This window comes from Eptatretus burgeri, chromosome 2 (assembly GCF_056783735.1).
Source record: "Eptatretus burgeri isolate ZD-2024b chromosome 2, Ebu_testis_v1, whole genome shotgun sequence".
Lineage (NCBI taxonomy): Eukaryota > Metazoa > Chordata > Myxini > Myxiniformes > Myxinidae > Eptatretus > Eptatretus burgeri.
The window spans coordinates 142,038,984-142,060,889 of NC_140962.1; the positions used below are offsets into that span (position 1 = coordinate 142,038,984).

Consider the following 21,906-nt stretch of genomic DNA (forward strand, 5'->3'; position numbering starts at 1 on the left):
CAACGTGACTGTTGAGTCACGTTGTCCTTTCGTCATTTCCGGTGTGCATATGATTTCCCCAAAATGGACGGCATCGTGAGCTTCTGATTGGCTCGTGCGAATCACGTGAGCTTGGCGGCGTCATGGTTGCCGCGTGCGACGCTGTGGCTCGAAGGCAAGCGTTAAATTTGTGTATGTGTGGAGAGAGGGGGGTGGGGCGGAGTCGTTTTCAGTCCAGTGTTGTAACCGGACTCCGTATATATATATATATATATATATATATATATATATATATATATATATATATATATATATATATATACTTGGAGTCGCGCGACATGACGCGTCCGAACATTTTTCCGGTCACGTGGGTCATGACCGCCATTTTGTTTCCTTCCTTCCTTCATTCTTTTTTAAGATGACGGGATGCTGTGCCATTGGATGCACCAATCGATCAGAAAGGGGTTTTAAAATGTACAGATTCCCCGCAGATCCCGGAAGGAAAAAAATTTGGGAAAATAAAGTTCGTCGGCTGAGATGGACACCGACTTCGGGGTCGTTTCTGTGCCAGGTAAGTTGTAGTCCCGTGTATGTACAGGTACGAGTGGTGCTGAAATCGTATTGTTGTTGCTAGTTAGGTATAACTCGTAATCAGACATAAGGTAGAGCGTGTACCTCCGCCAGGATGAACAGTTGACGTTTTGTATCCCATTGATAGGCCGGATATGAATCGAAATCGAATCGTCTTGTTCTTGTCACCGAGCCAACTCGTCCACCAAGTTTCGTCCGAATCCATCCACAACTTTTTGAGATATGCTGACAGAAACAGATAGACAGACAGACGGACAGACGGACAGACGGACACAAAATGGGGGGTGAAAGCATAAGCTCCGCCCACCTTCGATGACGTAGGTGATCATCATGTTTACATGTCCTGGTACGTATACATAATTCATGATATACATATCAAGAACATCCTGGCAAAGTTGCTTATTAGTAAACACGTCACTTGTGACTAACGTACATTTATTTATTTATTCGAATTGGTCATTGTGTTGTGGGTACCATTTTCTATCGGTCACCAGGGAGCAAGACAACGAATTATGGTGGGAGTTTGGAATTTGTTCAGGATGCCTGCGATAGCTCGCTGACTCTTTTTATGAAGGGCACCATGGGATCTTTGACGTCCACCAACAAGTGCCGGAAGACGGGATTCCCGTTTAACGTCCGTCCGAGGGACGGCACACGTCGATGAATCGCCCTGCCTGCGAAACGCAAGGATAACAGTTTATAGATGGGTCGGGAATCGAACCCAGGCCAGACAGCTTCGAGGTGAGTGTGCGGATCCAGGCTATCCTTCCAGCCAGACAAGAAGAAGAGAGTAATATTGCGTATTAACGGACCATGGGGAAAGGGAAAGCATGAAAGATGAGGGATTAAATAAAAATAGAAAATAACAAGTCTGAAGACGACGATGGTTGACGAGCGGTATTTGACGATGTAAATTGTTTCAGAAGTCAAGGATGAGACAATGTGATAATTTTTGACCAAGTTATAAAAATGATCAACATGATGTGGTCGGAGTGACGGGTTATAAGCTGCAAAATGTCGAAAACCCGGTTTCGTTCAACAACTTTCAAAATTTGACCTTTGCACAACCTTTGAAGGTCACAAAACAATGTTGTGGACATTCAAATATTGAAATAGGATACGTGCTATAGGCTATTGGAGTTAGTTCGTCGAAGAAGGTCGAAAACCCGGATTGATTATAACAACTTTGAAAATTTGACCTTTGCATAACCTTTAAAGGTCACAAAACAATGTTGTGGACATTAAAATAAGGAAACAGGATATGTGCTATAGCTTATTGGAGTTAGTTCGTCGAAGAAGGTTGAAAACCTGGTTTGATTCCCACAACTTTGAAAATTTGACCTTTGTGGCCTTTAAAGGTCAAAGGTCAAGGATTATGACCTTTGGTGCAAAACTTCCTCTGGAACATTCCAGGAACAATATAACGTCATATAGGCTATATGGCATTTCACACTCCTCGGATCATCCATACTTTGATGAAATCAGCATAAAAACAAACTTGAAGGGGCGCCACTGGCAAGGTGTTCGAGATAGAGCAAAATGGTTTCAAGACTTTAGGTGGGGAATGACCTCAAGATTATGCATAAAAAATATTGTCATCCTCGCTGTCAAAATTTGGGCGGTCGTATGATTTTTATGTCAAAATTCGCAATTTTCTCAGTTTTTGACCTTGGGACGAAAATGAAAAATCGGACAATGACAAGTTTTAGATAATTCATTTTGCGATTCAAATACCGAATAACCCATTCCATTCAGTCAATTCCCTCGGAGAAGATAGATTTTTAATCTGACTACCCCCTAAAAATGGCTATTTTTTGGGCATGGCTCCGCTCACAATGGGCGTAGCACGCCTTCATCCAGCGTTAAATATCCCATTGTGTCGCACCCCCCTAGGCTCCCATCGTGTCGCACCCCCTAGGCTCCCATCGTGTCGCACCCCCTAGGCTCCCATCGTGTCGCACCCCCTAGGCTCCCATCGTGTCGCACCCCCTAGGCTCCCATCGTGTCGCACCCCCTAGGCTCCCATCGTGTCGCACCCCCTAGGCTCCCATCGTGTCGCGCCCCCTAGGCTCCCATCGTGTCGCGCCCTCTAGGCTCCCATCGTGTCGCGCCCCCTAGGCTCCCATCGTGTCGCGCCCCCTAGGCTCCCATCGTGTCGCACCCCCTAAGCTCCCATCGTGTCGCACCCCCTAGGCTCCCATCGTGGAGCTAGACATTGATATCGAACTCGACATTGATATCGAACACGTAACCAAGTTTCATCAAAGTCCACAGAGTTATGCTCTGGACAGACAGACACACAGACATAACGAATTTCGTGGTCTCTCTGGCTGGCGCTCGTGAACCAATGAAGGATTACATGCACAATGCACGTTCTCAGTGGCACAGTACTTGTGTTAAAATAAATGAAGAGTTTACTTCGGCGAGAGTTTCCGCAGGGGCTGTTTGCAGCCAATGTTGATCTCAAAACGCTTGATTCAGTGAATCGGGATGTCTTCTGGAGGATCCTCGGTCTTCGTGGGTTTGTCACCAAATTTGATCGATCTGACATCGAAACTATACTGTGTTACTTTAGAGTGCTTTAAGGTGTGGTGGTTCCATCTCTGACTTATTTCCAGTTACCACTTGAGTTGGGCAGTGATGTGTACCAGAGATGCCAACAACTCATTTTCGCCAAGTCTCACTCAAGTCGGGTCTCAAGTCTTTGAGGGGAAAGTCTCAAGTCACCATAGTATTCAACTTGTGTGAAGTCACACACTTGCTTATAAACTTTGTTGTTGAGGTTATGAAGGAATCAAGACACTGGCTTCATTTATTGCAATGAATGTTATGAATAGCTATTTAACGAGTATTTATTTGTCAACTTCATACAGTGGAGATTTTTGGTTTTGTTCCCAGCAAAAATAAATTTATGTTAAATTTACTTCTCACATCTTGTGTACCGACTTGAACATACAGTATCATGTACATGACGCGAGTCGGTAACCTCGGCTTGTGTTTAAATTGTGAACAAGTAGATTATATTGACGAAGTCGTGACGTAATTTGCAATCATTGATAAGCAATAAATAAGCCAAATCGAATGACATTTAAATCCTTACAAAATCATTTTATCAATCGGGTCGAGACGTCCACTGGGTCAAGTATCCTCGATTCGACACGAATGGTATTGACGTGGCTCTGGCACGCTGCACATGTACAGGATACACCTACAGGGCATGTGTGTCGTTATTGAACGAAGCGTGCATGCCGACGACTGAAAATCATTTCACGCATATTTTAAAACCTGTTTTAATTTGATATTATTATTCAACGATTAATTTCCGAACATTGTCAACAAGTCATGATATACTCAAGTCGCATGTCAGTTGAAAGCAAGTCATCAATCCCCCAGACACCAAGTCCGAGTCGAGTCTGGCTCTTCTACGAGCCTTGACCATGTATGTTAACAAAAACAAACTCGCAAGTTGCAGATTTTGCATCTCGAGTCCCCAACTCTGGTGTGTTTTTTTTTTTTTAAACATTTGTGTGGACTTCATTCCAGGGAGGATGTCTGAGAGATCAAGCTGTGGTGCATCATTCGGGAATGTCAAGATCTATGATCTTGATTTCCCAGATGATGCAGTCATCTTTCTGGAAACTCTGGACATCCATGCAGGGGCCCTCAAGGCACTGAATGACGAGTTGGAGCCACTGGGATGATGGATCTCTTCAGTCAAGACTAAAGTCCAGGCTTTCATTGACCTTTTGGATGCTGCTATCTTATCTGTACCTGTCTGTAGCAAGGATGTTGAGGTCATGGAGAGATTCACTTACCCTGGCAGTGACATTCATGTGCCCGCATGTTGTGACTTGTATGTCGATAGATGTCTAGGTCGGGCATGGGGAGTCATGGATTCACTGGACCATGGGGTCCATGGGGTAGTGCCGGAGGTATCACAGCAAGAGGATGAAAGTCTTAGTATTTAAGTCCTGGTTGCTTTCCAGTCTTGCTCTCTGGATATAAGATCTGAACTCTGAGCAAGCATTTGATAGAAAGCCTTCACTCTTAAGGTACCAGGTTTCTATGGACAATCCTTGGCTATCGCTGGTTGGGCTTTGTGTCTAACAAGCATTTTCTGAGAGAGACTGACATGAGATTAGTTAACTCTGTAGTCCGTGAGCATCAAGCTATTATATGGGCTGTCTGGACATATGTCTCATTTTCCTGACGCTAATCCTGCTCACCAAATTTTCTCGGTGAGGAGGCCATCGGGACGATCACATGTCTCGTGCTGTAAGGTGTGGTGGTTGCATATCTGACTTGTTTCCAGTTGCCGCTGAAGTTCTTTAGCGGTGTGTTTTGGCTCCCACACTTTTCAGCACTTGTATGGACTGTATTCTCAGGAGGATGCCAGAGAGATCAAGCTGTGGTGCATTGTTTGGGAATCTCAACATCTCTGAGCGATATCTCGAGGACATGGAGACGGGGATGGGCTGTATTATTTGTTCTTCACTATTTGCCATCACAATTCCTTTAGGTTTTTAGCGAAGCATTAAGCCAGTTGATATCACTTTCGGTCTGTGCTCCAATTAGCAAGTTCCAAAATATGGTGACATTGCCATTGACTGATGGTGACATTGACATTGAAGGTTTTCTTCACAAGTTCTAGTTTTATTTGTGCGTTTGTAAATTCAGGACCATCATTAAAAATATCAATAAAGACCTGAACCGCATATGCAGCAGAGGTGGCTTATTAGTCCCCTCCCGGTTTCACTCGAGGGAACTATGGGTTTGCTCTCCGTCTCTCTGTTGTTCCCTCTGTCCCACCTGTGGTTTTTCAGACTTTTTTTTCCCATACTCTTCAACATATTCACCAAACCTGATACATGACTTTATTGTGGTAAGTTACAGAACAAGTTCCAGTTTCAGGGCATTTTGTCAATTTTTCACAGTTATTATGCCCTTCTTAGAAAACATCACATATTGTACATGGGTCGTCCCGTTGGCCTTCTCCACTTACGAGGCTCCCTCGTTGAGAGAATCTGGTGAGCAGGATCAGTGTCAGGAAATCAAGCCTCACGTCCATACAGCCGCAGCTGACTCTCACGGATTATATAGGTAACAAATCTCCATTTGAGACTCTCAGCAACCGCTTGTTGGACACAATGTCTGACCAGCGATAGCCAAGGATCCTTTGAAGAGACCTGGTACCAAAGGAGTTATGACTTCGTCTCAGATCCTTTGTCCGAGTACAAGTCTGACATCCGTAAAGCAAGACTGGAAGCACCAAGGACCTGAAGACGTGGAATTTTGTCCTCCTGCATCGGTACAGACAGCGCCACACCCCATGATCCAGTGAATCCATGATTCCCCAGGCTCGACTCAGACGTCCATTGACCTCCGGCTCACAGCCCGCGAAGACATGCCAAGGTAAGTGAATCTCAATGTGACCTCAACATCCTCACAACAAACAGGTAAGATGGCAGCATCCAAAATGTGATTGAAAGCCTGGATTTTTGTTTTGACCCAGGAAACCCGTAGCCCCAGCGGCTCTGATTCCTCATTCAGTGCCTCAGGGGACCCTGCAGGGACATCCAGTGTTTCCCCAAGGATGACTGCGTCATCTGTGAAATCATGGTCAGAGATCTTGACATTCCATGTGTTAAAGCAAACTTTTTTTTTAATCTTCAGTTTGTTATCCCAGTTGTCTTTATTGGTTTTGAGTCGATTAAAGATATCAGTAAATGAAAATGGTTTCTCCTTTAATTTTTGCAGAATAGATCCAAACACGGTGGCTTAGAGTGTTTCTTCTTCTTCTTCATTTTGTTTCTGGTTTCGGCTCGAGGTGCGTTAAATGCAAACAATTTTTTTTTCTCCCACATATGCATTGGGACAGGGAGGGGACATGTATTGCAAAGCAATTCTCGCTCATGTAAATCGTATCCTTATACAGTACATGTAATTGAGGGAAGAATTCCATTTGAGAAGCCATTTGAAATTTGACCAAGTTTGGTACATGGTACTGATATGATATGTCGGGGGATCATTCCGTTTTGTTTTGAATGAGTTACCGAGTGAGTACAGATGACGTCTGCTGAACGACTGTTCCACGTGTTGATAATTATTCTTTTGCTGAAGCGCTGTAGCCACGAACTTGTCTTGCATCCCATCTTGTGGAGTTTCAGGTTGTGTACTCTTGTGGTGTTCTCATTGTTTCATACTCATTGATATTGTTTTAAGATTTTTTTTTGGACTTTGATTACATCAGCAAATCTCTCTCTTGAACTGTACTCCAAGGATGGTATTCCAATATACAGTACTTCAGCCTCTCACTGTAGGGGCTTGTAGCATGGTATTGTGTACACTGTGGTCCTAGATGAGGAGAAAGCTTATAAATTGAACCCAGTTTTAATAAGATAAAAAATCTTAATGTTACATAATGCCCAAGTGTCTGTGCTTTCAGAAAATGTATACTTTGCTATGGGTCCTATGGATATAGTGGCTTACAAAGCATGTTTTTTTTTATCCAAACACAGGCTATTTTTTCCATTTTTATCGCTCATTTTTTAGAAATGGGTTACATGTATGATTGTATATGTTGTCCAAAATGGTTGAAAATGCATTTTTTGTTTGATATATATCATTATATATAAGAATAGAACAATCCTTCGAAACAGTACATTTCTTATGACCTTCTGCATATCTTGGCACCTTCAAATGTGTAAAATCTCAGATTTTGCAAAATTTCCCACAGTCATAGTGACGTTTACAAAATGTTATTCCAGATATTTGAAATGCATCTGATAGAACATCTTAAATAGCAATTGACTTCTGCATAAAGTGATGATTTAAAATGGCAAGTTTCAACATGGATCATGACTACATACCAGTTTTTAGGTTCACTTCCATGATTGGGTCAAAAATGTTAGGAAGTACGTAACAAATTGCATTTACCAAGCTGCTACAAAATTACTGGTAGCTATAAGCTTCATTTTATAACCATAGAATAAGTTTACCAAGATGGCCCTATGATATAAAAATCAATACCAAAGGCCAGCTTGTGTTCAGAAAACAGAACATCAAAGGTCGTTCGGAAGTACGTAACGTTTTAAAGAAATCTGCACTTTTAATCCTAAGATGTTAGTTTGGTTCATCACAGCATGTATTTCTATGGTTAAGTTTATGTGCATACATATTTATGACCTGAATGAACACTGATGAATTTGTTAATTTCATATGACCTTGACCTCTTTGCTCAAGGTCAAATATCAGGTAAACCAAATATTCTCCATATATGTGGTTTCCAATTAGTGTATAATACATATCTAAGCCATCAGACCAATTTTAGAATGATATGAGTGGTTCCTTGATACAGATAATTGATAACCAACTTTGACCCTGTCAGAGGAATAGAAAGAGGAAGAATTAAGCTCTGCCCAAATAGATCCTGAATCCCCATGATGTTGGCTAACAAATGATATGCAAAACTTAATCATACAATGACTTTCATTTTTTGGTCCCCCGTGTCCTAAATGTGTACATAATACCTTGCTGCAAGCCAGAGTCATTTTCCATCTTCCGTGTACCATTTTTGTGGCTTTTCTTTGGACTGATTCTATTTTCTTTGCACCTTTATCAGTTCATTCCACACGCAAGAGCAGACAGAATTCCAACGAGTCCAAGCTTTGGTGCAGAATATTTCCTTTGTCACATTGTTTTAAATGTTCTTTTCACCAGACCCAGAGTGTGATTTGCTTTTGTCGTGATGATATGTGGATGTACTTTGTAAACTTCAGGTCTCAGCAAAAAGTGATTCCGAGTTTGTTTTTTTTTTCTTCTTCCTTGACGAATTTGGTAATGGTGTATGAAAGATCATGCAGAGTAATAAAAAAACAATTGTCGGCTTTTCAACTCTTCAGATGTTTGTGACCTGTTTTTCTAATGTTATCTTTCAGCCGTGTTGATCATTTTCATGGTCTTGGTCAATCACATTCTAATTTGGTGTGGTTATTGACTAGCTACTGAATTTCTTGCTCTTCCATGGGCCTTGCTCATGTAAAAACAAATAAACAAATCGTCAACTTCTCGTCATTTGTAACTCTCAACGTGTGCACGTACAAGAGGAAGACCGGCTGCGAGTATCTCATTCGTTTACAATAACTTTTCTTTCTGTTTCTGTGACCTGAAGTCATTGACGTTGTTTTGTTTAAATTTACGTTTGGAATAGTCTCCGTGACCACGGATTCAAGGCTTCATCAATCGATGTGTCGTTACTTGCAAAATATTAATGGTGTATGCAATGTTGATAAATTTGTAATGAGTTATTTGTAATTAATATTTGATTTGATGAGTTGAGTGTTCATGCTGGTAATAATAACAAGTTTGATGAATCTTTATAAACTAAACTGTTCCAGGGTATCATTTGATTTTGAGTCTTTAGTTTATAGCATATGTATACAGGCTTTAAAAGTCTCCATTTTTCAACCCCTCCAAGACAGACGACACGAGGCTTTAAGGACCCTTTAATGAAGGGGGAAAAAAAATCTCGATTATAAATACAAGGAATGCTGTTCACCTGCTCTGATGCATGACAATGATCTGTTTTATATTTATTTTCTGCAGAAACATTTTGACGCACAGCAGTTTGAGAATAGGCGAATAGATGGGAAATGGAAGCTGAAATGTCACGCTGTACCAACTATTTTTTTTCACCATAAATCTCTCAAGCCAAGGAAGTGTAGTAAGAAAACAAGTGCCAATAGGCTTGCAACAGAGAAAGTTGTCAAGAAAAGAGCCATCTTGCCAGACCATTCTTACTGTGCTGCCCCACCAGCAGATTCCTCATCAAGGGAACGTAAGTTTTTATTATTTAGGCCGACCGGCTTTTCCTCTTTGATATTGTTCCAATTATTTTGAACAACTCGTAACAGATATGCAGGAATCTTCTTGACTGGAAGACTTGTATCAGAAATAAGACAAAAAAGGCTAAATTACAAGGAGTAGGTACCACAGACTTGCATGTGTAATCGATACTCCAACATTTCACGCATGAGAGAAAACAAAATGGCGGAAAATGATGAGTTGTCGCCACTCACTCGATGTACGGTTCCGGTTTCCTATGTTGTATCCGCACAGGATGATGGTTTGAGGAAGCTCCAAACACTCGTTTTCATTATTCCATTGTTTGTCAAAACTGAGGTTACACTCCATGTTGTAGGTTTGAAATATATCATGCTGTACTACACTTCAGCATTTATTTAAACATAATAATGACCACTGGGGCATGGGTATTGTTCGCATGAAAGTAATTTTTTTGGGGGTTAAAAACCATAACACTCGATATTTTGAAAGAGATGTTATTCGTTGACGATAGTCATAATTACTGGTAAACTCTCAATGCCAACCTTGTTTTTTTTTGAAGATCCCCTTTCATCCATTTTCAGACCACCTGCTTCTGAATTTTTTTTTTCGTTCTCTCAGGAACCTCACATTAGGTCAGGTCAGGTATGGGAGCATTTGCCGAAGCAGCGCGTCGCTGCGTCCACTTTACGCCGGGACTCCAGGGGCCTCCATCTGGCCATCCCCCAGGCAGATGCCAGGCCCATCCCCATCTCCTTGAGATGATGGTCAACCTGCTGCAACCACGAGGCACGTGGTCAGCCCATTGGCCTCCTCCACTCATGAGACTCCCTCGCTGAGAGAATCTGGTGAGCAGGATCAGCATCAGGAAAACGAGCCACATGTCCATACAGCTGCAGCTGACGCTCATGGATTATGCAGGTAACAAATCTCATTTGAGTCTCTCTCAGAAATCGCTCGTTGGACACAAAGTCCAACCAGCGATAGCCAAGGATTCTCCGAAGAGACCTGGTACCAAATGAATCAGGTCTCCATCTCAAATCCCTGGTCAGAGTCCAAGTCTCACATCTGTAGCGCAAGACTGGAAGCACCAAGGACCTGAAGACTCAGACTTTCGTTCTCCTGCACAGGTATCGACAGCACCACACCCCATGATCCCGTGACTCCATGACTCCCCAGGCCTGACCCAGATGTCTGTTGACCTCTGGCTCACAGCCAGCAGAGACATGAATATCACTGCCAAAGTAAGTGAATCTCTCCATGACGCTGAATCTAACGCTTTACAGAGATCAACATAGGCTGTAAGCGGCCCCTGCCGAAACTCTCGCCTGCGTTCGGTGAGGACCTGAAGAGCAAGGATACGGTCAATCGTTGACCTTTTTGGTCTCAAGCCTGACTGCTCTGGACGCTGGTGCTCAAGCAGATGGTGGCGAACCCTATCAAGAATTATCGGAGCAAAGACCTTGCCCGGCATTGAGAGCAGCTTCACCCCTCGGTAGTTTTTGCAGTCTTGGCGATCACCTTTTCCTTTCCAGAGAGGGACAACAAGGCCCCTCTTCCAGTGAGTTGGGATGATGCCTGTGTTCCAGGCAGAGCACAGAACTGCATGCAACAACACGAGTACAGCATTTCCACCAGCCTTGCAAAGTTCAGCATGGATGCCACAGATCTCAGGAGCTTTACCCCCTTTCAACCAGTTCACTGCAGTCTGTTTCTACAAATGTAGGTGGACCACAATTGATTGGAGGGTTAGCAACAGGGATTGTAACACCCCTGACGTCCAACTCGACAGCTGGTGGATCAGCCTGGTACAGCCGCTCAAAGTAACCGGCCCAGCGGGCCTTCACTTCGGACTCCTCTGTCAAGAGCCCACCCCCCTCCGCTCTAACTGCAGTACACCGAAGGACGAGCTTGGAGGAATGCAATGCGCGAATTCCCCTGTAAGCAGGACGAGAATCACCTCATATCCCGATGCATCTAAAACCAATAAATCGACACTCCCATCCTTTTATTTAAACTGTCGGACCCCGCTATTCACGGGGGATACATTCCTGGTGGTCGTATGGCAGCTTAGCTGCCGAGGTAGCTATCATTTCTTGAAGCGCAACTGTGTCACTGATGCAGTGCCCCTCTATCAGTAAACACACTGGAACTGGTACTCATTTCGCCAACCTTGGAAGGATGACTGGCTGAGTCAACCCCCTGGTGTATTAATTCTGCGGCCGACGGGGCTTGAATTCAGGACCCTAGGATCCCAAGCCGCCACCCAAACCACTGAGCCAACACCAGGCTCATGGATACATTCCTGATAAATGCCGCAAATGTCGGGGCATTGTTTTTTGAAAAAAACCTTTTTATTATTAGTTTAAAAAAACAAATGGTCTATGCTCATGGAAGAGCGATTGCACAGAACAATCAGGACACAACATAACAAAGGGAACAGCAAGAGAAAGCGGAAACAACAAAACAGCAGGGTGGAGGGAGAAAGGAGTCGGAGATGGACAAACAAGGGATGCAGGTAACGATGAGGGATAAGGAAGAACGCAAAGGGTGGACAATATGGCTTCAAAAGCAAAATTGTGTTTGACCAGTTTGTGATTTTTGTCAATGTCTGAGGAGAGGGAAGAGGCTGCTGCCTGTCTGTCAGAAGGACAAGACATGTCACCTCAGAGAGTGGAGTCATCAGCAAAGAGATAAAGAGGATTTTCTAGAGTCAGTGAGATCATTGATGAAGGTAATGAATAATATGGGGGCCAAGAACACTGCATTGGGGTCCTCCATCATTGACAGGGAGAGTAGATGAAAGTGTTCCGTTGAGAGACGCGCGTTGTTTACGAGAAGGGAGGAAGTCAGTAATCCAAGAGTGGAGTTTGCCTTGGATTCCATAGGCAGACAGTTTGGAGAGCAAGGAAGGATGCTGTACTGTACTAAAAGCTTGAGATATGCCCAGAGAAACGGCCATGATCATATGTCTGATGTTGAGGGGCCCCATGCATTGCTGGGAGAGTAGAAGCAGCATGTCCAAGGAAGAGTGACCCAGTCTGAATCTGAATTGATGATCTGAGATGAGGCTGTTGGAGAAAATGAATGAATTGTTGTCAACTGTGATGATTGATTCCACGGCCTTAGTGATGATTGGAAGTACAGTAAGCTAATTGGGTCGTAGTTAAGGGGATCCGTTTTTTGCACCTTTTTTATGTAATGCTGTGATGTTTGATTTCCAATTTCCCAGGTGGATATGGGAGACTAGTCCTGAAGTGTAAAATAAATAAATAAATAATATAAAAATGCAGGTACGTGAAGCACGAATGTCGAAGCAGGTCATACTTTATGACTTGCGAATGCACGGGGTCCGTGAATAGTGGTGTCCGACGGTATATGAAAAATAAAAAAAGAACATTGGACATCCTTAATGCTATCCCCTCATTCATTTCAAATCGTCATTATTTTGTTCCGAGTTGTTTGTTTATTTTCCTCGTTCCTTTGTGTGGTATCTTATTGATCAATAAGCTATTGAGCAAATTGTGGATGTTGTTTTTCTGATAGGGGGTTAGTTGTTTGATTGATAGCTTTTAAAAATAGAGGATTGATGGTCCTGTAGCGTAGCTCACCTGGCTGGTTGCCAAAAAGTGGAGTGACGGATGGATCACAATACAAATAAGAGCTGGATTTAGAATGCACCTTTTCGGACAGGTAATATTGACGTGTTCAAAGTCGTGCAACTCCCTGCTGTGTATCTTTGTGCTTTCATTTTGGAGATATTGCCCACTTTCGGTATGATGATGTCACTTTGTATTGTGTCAAAATTAGCCCTATTTGATAAGGTGCAACTCTAAGGTCTCTATAATTCATATATTTTTTTAGAGATATTGTCCACTTTGTGATGTTGTCCAAGTATTATGGTGTCACTGGCAGCCATATTTTGTTTTGGATCAGGTTATTTCAATCAAACGTTCCCATAGGATATCGGTCGTCAATTGTATCTTTTATGCTTCACGTTGGTTGGTTAAGCGTTTTCAGAGAGCGTGAATTGTAAAGGTTTTCCTTTGATCCAATATGGCTGCCGGACCGCGTGACCAATCATGTAATTGTTATCAAATTATATTTCCTACGTGTAGTGTTTCACATCTATCAGTTAAGCAGTTCTAGAGAGGAAGGTTTTTAAAGATTTTCTTATGATCCAATGCAGCTGCCAGATATAATGCAGCTGATCAGTGTATAATCCCCAATCCAAACCCATATTTCTACCCCCATTAACCCACCCCCAAGCCCACCTTCTAAATTTCTAATTTTTCCTTCCTGAGAGTTTGCTTCTGTATCCGTCCTGCCCACCCCATGCATCCTCCTCCACACCTTATTCCTCCCCACATCCTTTATTTGTCCAAGTCTCCCTCTATTTTCTCCTTCAACCCTGCTGTTGGTGTTTTCCCCTTCTCTAAACCCTGCTGTTGGTGTTTCCCTCCTCTCTCTCCTGTTCCTTTTGTTCTGTTGCATCCTGATCTGTTCAGTGATCTCGCTCTTCCACAAGCCTTGAATTTGTATACAAAAAATTAAAAGAAAACATCAAATTATTATTATTATTTTTTGTTTGTTTGTTTGTTTATAGCTCGCCTGCTCGAAGAACAGAGAGCTATAGCGATACCCCCGGCGTGAGCGTCAGCGTGAGCGAGAAAATGTTAAAGTTTTGGTGCAAGTTATTTCCTTTCTAATGTTTTTATCTACCACTATTTTTTTACTGATTACAATATACAAATACATATATTGCTTTAAAATTATTTTGATCAGACTTCACTGCAATGCTTTATAAAAAATATTATTAGACTAGTCTTTTAAAAACGATAAATGTATAGACAGGCGAGCATTGGGTGGCTTTGACACCAACTCTCTGGTTTATTATTATTCCCTCCCCAATGTCGATGTGACGAATCTTTGGGTTAGAATTTGTTGATCCCTTTTCTGTCGCGTTCCCTGCAGTTGATCAGTGTATATAAAGGTTCTGAACTGCCTGTTGCAGCTGATCTTATGAAGGACTGTGCTGACAAGACAGAAGGATTTGAAATCCTGAAGATCAAAGTGGAGGACCTGCAGTCTGATGGTCCATTGGACTCCGAAGGTGGTAAGAGATGGAAACTGAACGAAATTGAGAAACGGAATATTTCTCAAAATAAGCCATTTATTTTTGAAACGGGATCATTTCTTCTGCTTAAGATTCTCACCCAGAACCCAGGTCTCTTTTATATATGTACAGTATTCGTGGGGCATCCTTGCCGACTGCAAGCAGATACTGGGGCGCATCCTGTGTGCAGACCGAATAAGTATAAGCTTTAAATCAAGAATCGGTGATAAGATTGAGCTCTATATTACTAAACAATGCAGTATTTTTTAATGTATAAAGGTGAATAGTTGTAAAATAAAGCTGTTCTTACCCAGCGTGCTTAGCACAACGCAGGGTTAAGCAAATGGTTCACTCTGCCTGTGTCGGTGTATTTCTATGATCGAGAAACGACTTAATTATTTGAATTGAATTACACATTTTTAACATTTTAAAACACTTATCGGAACACAAACCTACAGTCCAGCAGTACTTTGTCTCCACGAATGTATTTAGGTGCCGGTCACCGATCGCTTTTACCCGTCAGTTTTTTTTTACCTTAGTCCAGCAACTTTTCGATGGAGGGAAAAAAAAAACTGCTTTGCTGAAGTGCTCCTGTTATACGATTTACTTTGAAACCCCATCAAAATATAGTAGACAATAATCCATAACTTCCTTCTTCCCAATCGTTCATCTCCGACACCCCATTTCATTATTATTGTGACAAGTCCAGCAGGTCAGTGTGTCCATTCAGAAGCTTTCACTGTCAGCTCAAATTCCAGGAAATTGCTAGAATTTCCTGTGCTGCTGTCAAGTGAAGGGTACCCAAGATTAAGCTATCCTATTGTCATCCTCATGGAGGCTTTTGTCTTCCAGGAGAATTGTGATGAAGACACAAGTATGTTTTTACTGTTTTATTTATATGTGATACATACTCCGAGGCTTCAGTGCTATGTCCCAAGGATCTGTTCTGTTTTTGTTTTCTCTTCCCGTCTGTCCTTTATTTCTTAAACCATTCCTCACGAAGACGACCATGCTCATCTTGCCCGCTAGATTTCCAGCACTTTATTTGTGGATCCCTGATTGTGGTTATATTGTTAAATCTTTTTCTTTATGACCGGCGTGGTTATAAGACTGTGTTTTAGGCTCGGTCACATGCTACACCGTTCGAGCGTGCTGGCCGACTAAACTGTTTAAACTAGAACTAGAACAGCACTCGGTGGAGCACGTACCTCCACCAGGCTGAGCAGTTTACGTTTTGTATCCCATTGATTGGCTGGATCCGCATCTTCACCAAAATCGAATAATTTCATCCTTGTTACAAACTCAACCTGTCCACCAAGTTGGACAGGCCAAGTTACTTAACATTATGGCTAGCATGGCTGCAAGAGGAGACCACAGTGTCTTTGAAAGAGGGGTGATTGTTGGGGTGTGTTTGGCAGGAATTTCAGTGACAAAGACAGCTCAACATGCTGATGTTTCGCAAGCGACGGTGTCTGAGATGATGTTGGCATGGAATTCCAAGGGAAAGATATCATCAGCAAAGGGCAACAGTGGGCGGAAGTGCATTAATTTGAAGTGTAAGCCAAAGCAGGCGAGTAACTGCAGATCAATTGACTGTAAATTTCAACTTGTGGCGTGAGCGGCCAGTTTCATCAAAAACAGTCTGCCGAGAACCCCACAGAGCAGGATACCATAGTCGGGTTGCAGTGCACAAACCGCTCATCACACCTGGCAATGCACGTTTGCGAGTCCAATGGTGCAAAGAGCACAGGCGATGGACTTCCGAGTAGTGGAGAAATGTGATATGGTTAGATGAATCATCCCTCACCATGTTCTCGACAAATGGCCAAGTGCAAGTGTGGCGTCAACCTAAAAATATCTACAACCCTGAGTTTCTTGGTTCCAACAGTGAAGGGTTCTGGTGGTTCTGTAATATTGTGGGGCACATTTTGCTGGCATGGTTTGGGTGCAGTGATTCCTTTAAAAGGCAAGGTCAATGCCAATCACTACGTAATGGTCCTGAGTGATCATCTTCACTCCATGTTGCAGAATTTCTTTCCTGTTGGGAGGGGTGTCTTCTCGGGTGACAATGCCCCCATCCACAGAGCACGTGTGGTTGCCCAATGGTTTGATGAGCATGACACTGGCGTTATCCATATGTCATGGCCTTCTCAGTCACCACATTTGAACCCAATCGAGCATTTATGGGATATTCTGGAACGACACCTGAGACTGTTTTTAACTTCCATCAAACAAGTGTGAGTTGATTGACTTTCTTATGGAAGAATGGTGTCGCCCTCCCTCCTGCAGAATTCTAGACACTGTTGGACTCTCTGCCAAGGCGCATGCAGGTCGTACTGGCTGCACGTAGTGGCCCAACACCCTATTAAGTGACTCTCCATTGGTGTTTCCATTGTTGTTTTTTTTTGTCCACTTCCTGTCGATGTGTGTGGAGGAGGCAATACAATAACAATAGGAAGGAAATGCTTCAAGAACACTTCTTTCAAATTATCATGAACATAAAGTTCACGTTAATCTTGATTGACTCTCATACAGTTTGTGTGCATGTATGATGTGATGAGATGCAGTACATATTTAAATTAATATATACTGTTTATGATTTTGACTTTGTGTATACTGTCACATTTATGGGAAAGGGGGTAAATGTTAGCTTTAGGCCTCAGATGCTGTGTGCTTTTGTAGCTTTCAAACTTTTATTCTGTATGAGAGTATCAAGGCCAGCATGATAGAGAGGAATGCAGGTAGATGTAGAGAGGCAGGCACTTGTTGGAGCAAAGACCTTTGTGGCTCCATCTCTGGAGGAGTGGGGTAGCAGAGACCTGCTGTGAGGTGGATGTTGGATATAAAACCCTCTTCCCGAAAGGAAGCGGCTTCTCTTGCCTCAGTCAGTTAGTCTGGCATTCTTGGATCAGCACGTGCTCTCTGACTTGGACCCGCTGCCACCCTTTCTGAGCACTTCTCTGCTTCCAACCTTTCGGCTGCCCTGACTCTCTGGCCCACTGTTTTAGTCTTGCCCTGGTGGAGACCAGATAGTGCCGTACTAAATGTGTTCGGGTTCTTTTGGGATTCCTGGAAGATTAAATTTATTGTAATCATATTTTATAACCGGCATGGCAATACTAACTGGATCACAGGCTGGTGATAACTGCTTGGCTCTGGCTTATTTAAAAACGATAATAGTTTGGTTATCCTCGATAACTCGGCTGCAGCAGGACGATAACCATATCGGTGTGGTTACATCCTCTTAGTCGGTTGCCTTCCATGTGACGATACACACGGTAGTCAGCAAATGGGTTCAGTGTAGATATTGATCGATATATCGGGCTGATATCTGCATTTTTCATCATATCGATATTGGCGGGTAAGGATGCCGATATGGTCCTTTTTAAAATTTTCTTTTTTTATTTTTGGATGGGCACTCCTGCCACTTCCTTGAGGGATCGAAGCACTTCGCCACGCAATGTTGGAAAGCTTGGCCAAACGCTTTGTAAAGGTTGAAGAAACTAAATGTTGGCTGGCAACTGTTCTGGATCCCTACTTCAAGGACCATTCCTTTGCCTTTGGGGAAACATTGAACAGTGCCAAACAGTAGCTGAAGGAAGAGGTTGACCATGAAGAAGCAATTGCCACACAAGAAAAGACCAGTAAAGAGGACGGCACAGAGTCCAAAAAAGTCCACAGGTAGAGGAAGATGAGCCCTCCTGCCGATGGACAGCCAATATACCAGGCTTCTTGGATCCCATGCTTGTCAGGACACTGCTGAAGTCTGGGCCAGCCTTGATGATGAGCTTTGACCATTACTTAAGATAGGCTGTCCTCGACAGAAGGAGTGGCCTGCCACTGCAATGGTGCAAGAAAAATGCATACTGGCTGAAAACGTCATCTCCACTGGCAAGAAAGTTTCTTTGTCCTCTGCCCTCTTCTGTCCCAAGCGAGCGAGTGGTCAGTGAAGTCGGAGCCATTTACGACAAACCAAGGAGCCAGCTGGCGGGAGAGAATGCAGAAAAACTGCTTTCTGAACTACAATTTGCAGCTGCTAAATTGGAACGATTAAAGGAAAAGCTATCTCAGGAAAATGGAACCCACCATCACCGACAACAAAAGCGAGAATTGAACACAAGCCACGAATAGATCTCATCACAATCTGTTCACAACTTCATTTGTTATAAAGCAATAACTTTACATCTCTTAAGGCTTAGAAAGATATACTGCAGATGTTAATGTAACCTTGGGAATAAATGTTTTCGTCATCTGATCCAAGTTTTACATTACATAGTAGGATGACCTTGTTCAATTTCTAGAACAAGTAGAGAAGAGTTTAAGAAATTATAATGTTGTATTTGTGAAATTTTTGTTGCCATTTCAAAATAAATAATATATACTTTGTTGATAAAGTTGTTGATTAAAGTAGAATAATTTGGTGTCATTCTCATTTTTAGGTCATCTCTACCGAGATGACCTAATAAAGCCGGACCAAATGTCCGTCCGTCAACAATTTTTCTTTCCGATCTTGATGAAACTTAGTATGTGGGTAGAGGTCGATGAGTGTTGCACAACGATATAACTTTTGTCCGGGTTCAAGGTCAGGGTCAAGGTCACGAGGTCACGTAAGTTATAAAAATCGCCATTTTCAAAACCTATCTTGTCTGCCATTCTACAAGATATTCGGCAACTGTTGATTGATTATGATAGTAAAAAATATTATCTTGTATCTAACCGGACAGATTTTTGAATTTCCTTCCCGTTTAGCCACCACGTAACCTGGAAGATGGTCAAAAACACCTCCCGGTACAAAGAAAACTTTTTGCTTCCGATCTTGATGAAATTTGTTGTGGGTCGAGGTCGATGAGTGATACCCAACGACATATTTTTTTCCCGGATTCGAGGTCAGGGTCAAGGTCACGAGGTCACGAAAGTTGTGAAAGTCACTATTTTCAAAACCTATCTGGCAACGGTTCATCGATTTATGATAGTAAAAAAACATTATAGAGATGACCGTCACCCCCACACGGGGGTAATTTTTTCTCATGTTGATTATAGATATCGGCTGGTATATCGGCCTATCGGCCTTCCTGCTCTCTAAAATATCGGTGTCAGTATCGGCCCTGAAAAATCCATATCGGTTGACCTATAGTTCAGTGATGGCTTAATGTGAAGGACGATGAACCGACATACCAGATGTTGTGGTTCAACTTCAATTGAAATGGTTATCGTTCAACAGTTCAACTTCACATGTTCTGGTTCAAGCTGTTCCGTTTTATGAGACTTTTATTTATAAATACCACTCGATGTCGAGAATTCCTGAGATGGAGCTCTATATTTTAAAACATTATTACTTATTTGCAGGAATGGTAAGAACTGTGAAAACTGAGCCGTGATCTTTGCATCTCATGGACGTAAAACAAGGTAAAAGGTATTTCTTGCTTGTTTTTATTTATTAATAATATGATTTCTGGAAGGTGGGAAGGTAGGAAAGCATACCTTTGGAAATGCCCAATCGCCGAACATGGAGTGTGTGCGTGCGTGCGTGCGTGCGTGCGTGCGTGCGCGCACGCATTTAAACCAACCACCGATCGATTTGATCAATCATAACCTATACTAGGAAATGCAGTTGTTAATCCATCCATCCATTGGGACCATACTCTGTGCAGAGTGTGGGTGCTGCCCAAGCAGTCTCCTTGGCTATTGGGCACAATCCTGGACGGGTCGCCACTCCGACACAGAAATACCAGCAAGCTTGCACTCGTTTTGCCGACCTCGGAAGGATGACAGGCAGAGTCAACCCCACCTGGTATTAATTCAACAGCCGAGTGGGATTTGAACTCAGGATCCTAGGATCCGAAGCCCACCACCCTAATCATTAAGGAAACACCAGGCATTGTCGTTAATAAAGGATACTCATCCCATCATTTTTGTTTTGCTTCGAGATACATTCATGGAGTATAACGACTTGACAAAGAGTTGACCAGAAACGTCATGATGCTCAGATCTTGAGGACTAGAGATTATGAATGTGAAGGGATTTATTTATTTATTTTTGTACGTAGAATGTTTAATTGTACATTTTGCTTCACATGTATGATGGATTTCATCACTGTGTGCTTGTTTTTATCTCGCCCTTGTTATCTTTTGTCTGGATGGTACCAGAAAGGTAGTCGGTATTAAAACGCTGGGAACTCTACTCGTCGTTTTGAACCAGCTGTGCAAGTATTCTTCGGAGAGAAGTCGACTGCAACCCATTCCGAGCTTGTGAAGAGCACACGCTCTGGCGGATCTACCCGACGCTGGACACTCGATTCAAATGATGTCAGAGTTACAAGGTAGGTTGGGGGGAAAGTGATGTTATGGTCTGAAAGGTTCTGGGGTTTGGGCACAAACAAACAATAACTTTGTGACCAGATTGAGACTTTGAATTGCCTGGACCTAAAGAGACTGACTGTTTTGGAATAATAATAAAATAAAAAAACACCGGTGTGGAGACCATTGGAGTTTTCGGAGGTGGACCTGGCGGATGTTTGAGTCAAAGCCGGAGTTGCAATACGACAAGTTCATTCTCAAGACCTGTGTGCGGATCTCCGAAGCCACATTTCCCATTGAGTCCTCCCAGGGACGACGGCTTGGGTGAAGCTCTTCCTCGAGATACTGCTCCTCACATGCTTGCGGTCAATCTTTACCATAAACGAGTATCTTGTTACATTTTCCTGGAGGAACGATGAGTGGTATTGCACGCTTCGCTTTGGCCTGTTAAACCTGCTGACACAGACTGAAAGCTTCGCAGATCTTTAGTTTGATGGGAATAAGAAAGTTACTCACAGAATGGAACTCCCAAGATAATTCTGTGTTGTCTATTTGTCTGTTTAAATTTTTTTTTGTGTTTTATAGTTTTATGTCTATAATCTTCTTGCACGGAAACTTAGAGTAAAGATCATTTCTCTTTATGATTATTTATGACATTGGATCGAAGAGTTTATTATTGGTGAATGCTTGTTACCATAGCAACTGTGCTTGTTTGTAGAAGTTTAACTTAACCTGCACTAGGTTTGGATGAACAATTTGATGATATTCCACATGAATTGCGATTGTAAATACGTGTGCAGTAGTTAAATAAATTTATTTATTTTTGTAAATGTTCTGCCATTGTTGTTGTTTTTTTTGTTTTTTTTTCTGCTGTGCAACTCTATGGTGTGGGTTGACTCCAGGTCAAGTAAATTTATGATCACAATTGCAGGGACTCGAGTCCCAATCAATCCCACCTGGTCAAGTCGTACAGGTAAAGTTTTTGGCTCAAATCCTTCATAAACCAGCTTGTCAGTCCTGATGTTTGACTGAAGGTGGTTTTTGGGCAGGAATTTGGAAAAAAAAATTTCCAGAGCACAAGCG

At 42.6% G+C, this 21,906-nt stretch overlaps 1 protein-coding gene across 3 annotated transcripts; it reads left to right on the forward strand.

The window, feature by feature from the left end:
* The first annotated feature begins 48 nt into the window (after window positions 1–48).
* LOC147033369 (THAP domain-containing protein 2-like) lies at window positions 49–21,653 on the forward strand. 3 transcript variants are annotated; one of them, XM_085854775.1, is made up of 6 exons: window positions 49–154; window positions 398–550; window positions 9,175–9,406; window positions 14,426–14,527; window positions 19,874–19,933; window positions 20,674–21,653. In XM_085854775.1, exons 2-5 carry the CDS (start codon window positions 398–400, stop codon window positions 19,903–19,905), a joined length of 519 nt encoding a protein of 172 aa, XP_085710901.1. In that variant the 5' UTR covers window positions 49–154; the 3' UTR covers window positions 19,906–19,933; window positions 20,674–21,653. The 3 variants fall into 3 exon arrangements, with proteins under 3 accessions (XP_085710901.1, XP_085710920.1, XP_085710909.1); XM_085854794.1 differs by having other exon boundaries at window positions 20,678–21,653; XM_085854783.1 differs by having other exon boundaries at window positions 72–171.
* The last annotated feature ends 253 nt before the right edge of the window (window positions 21,654–21,906 follow it).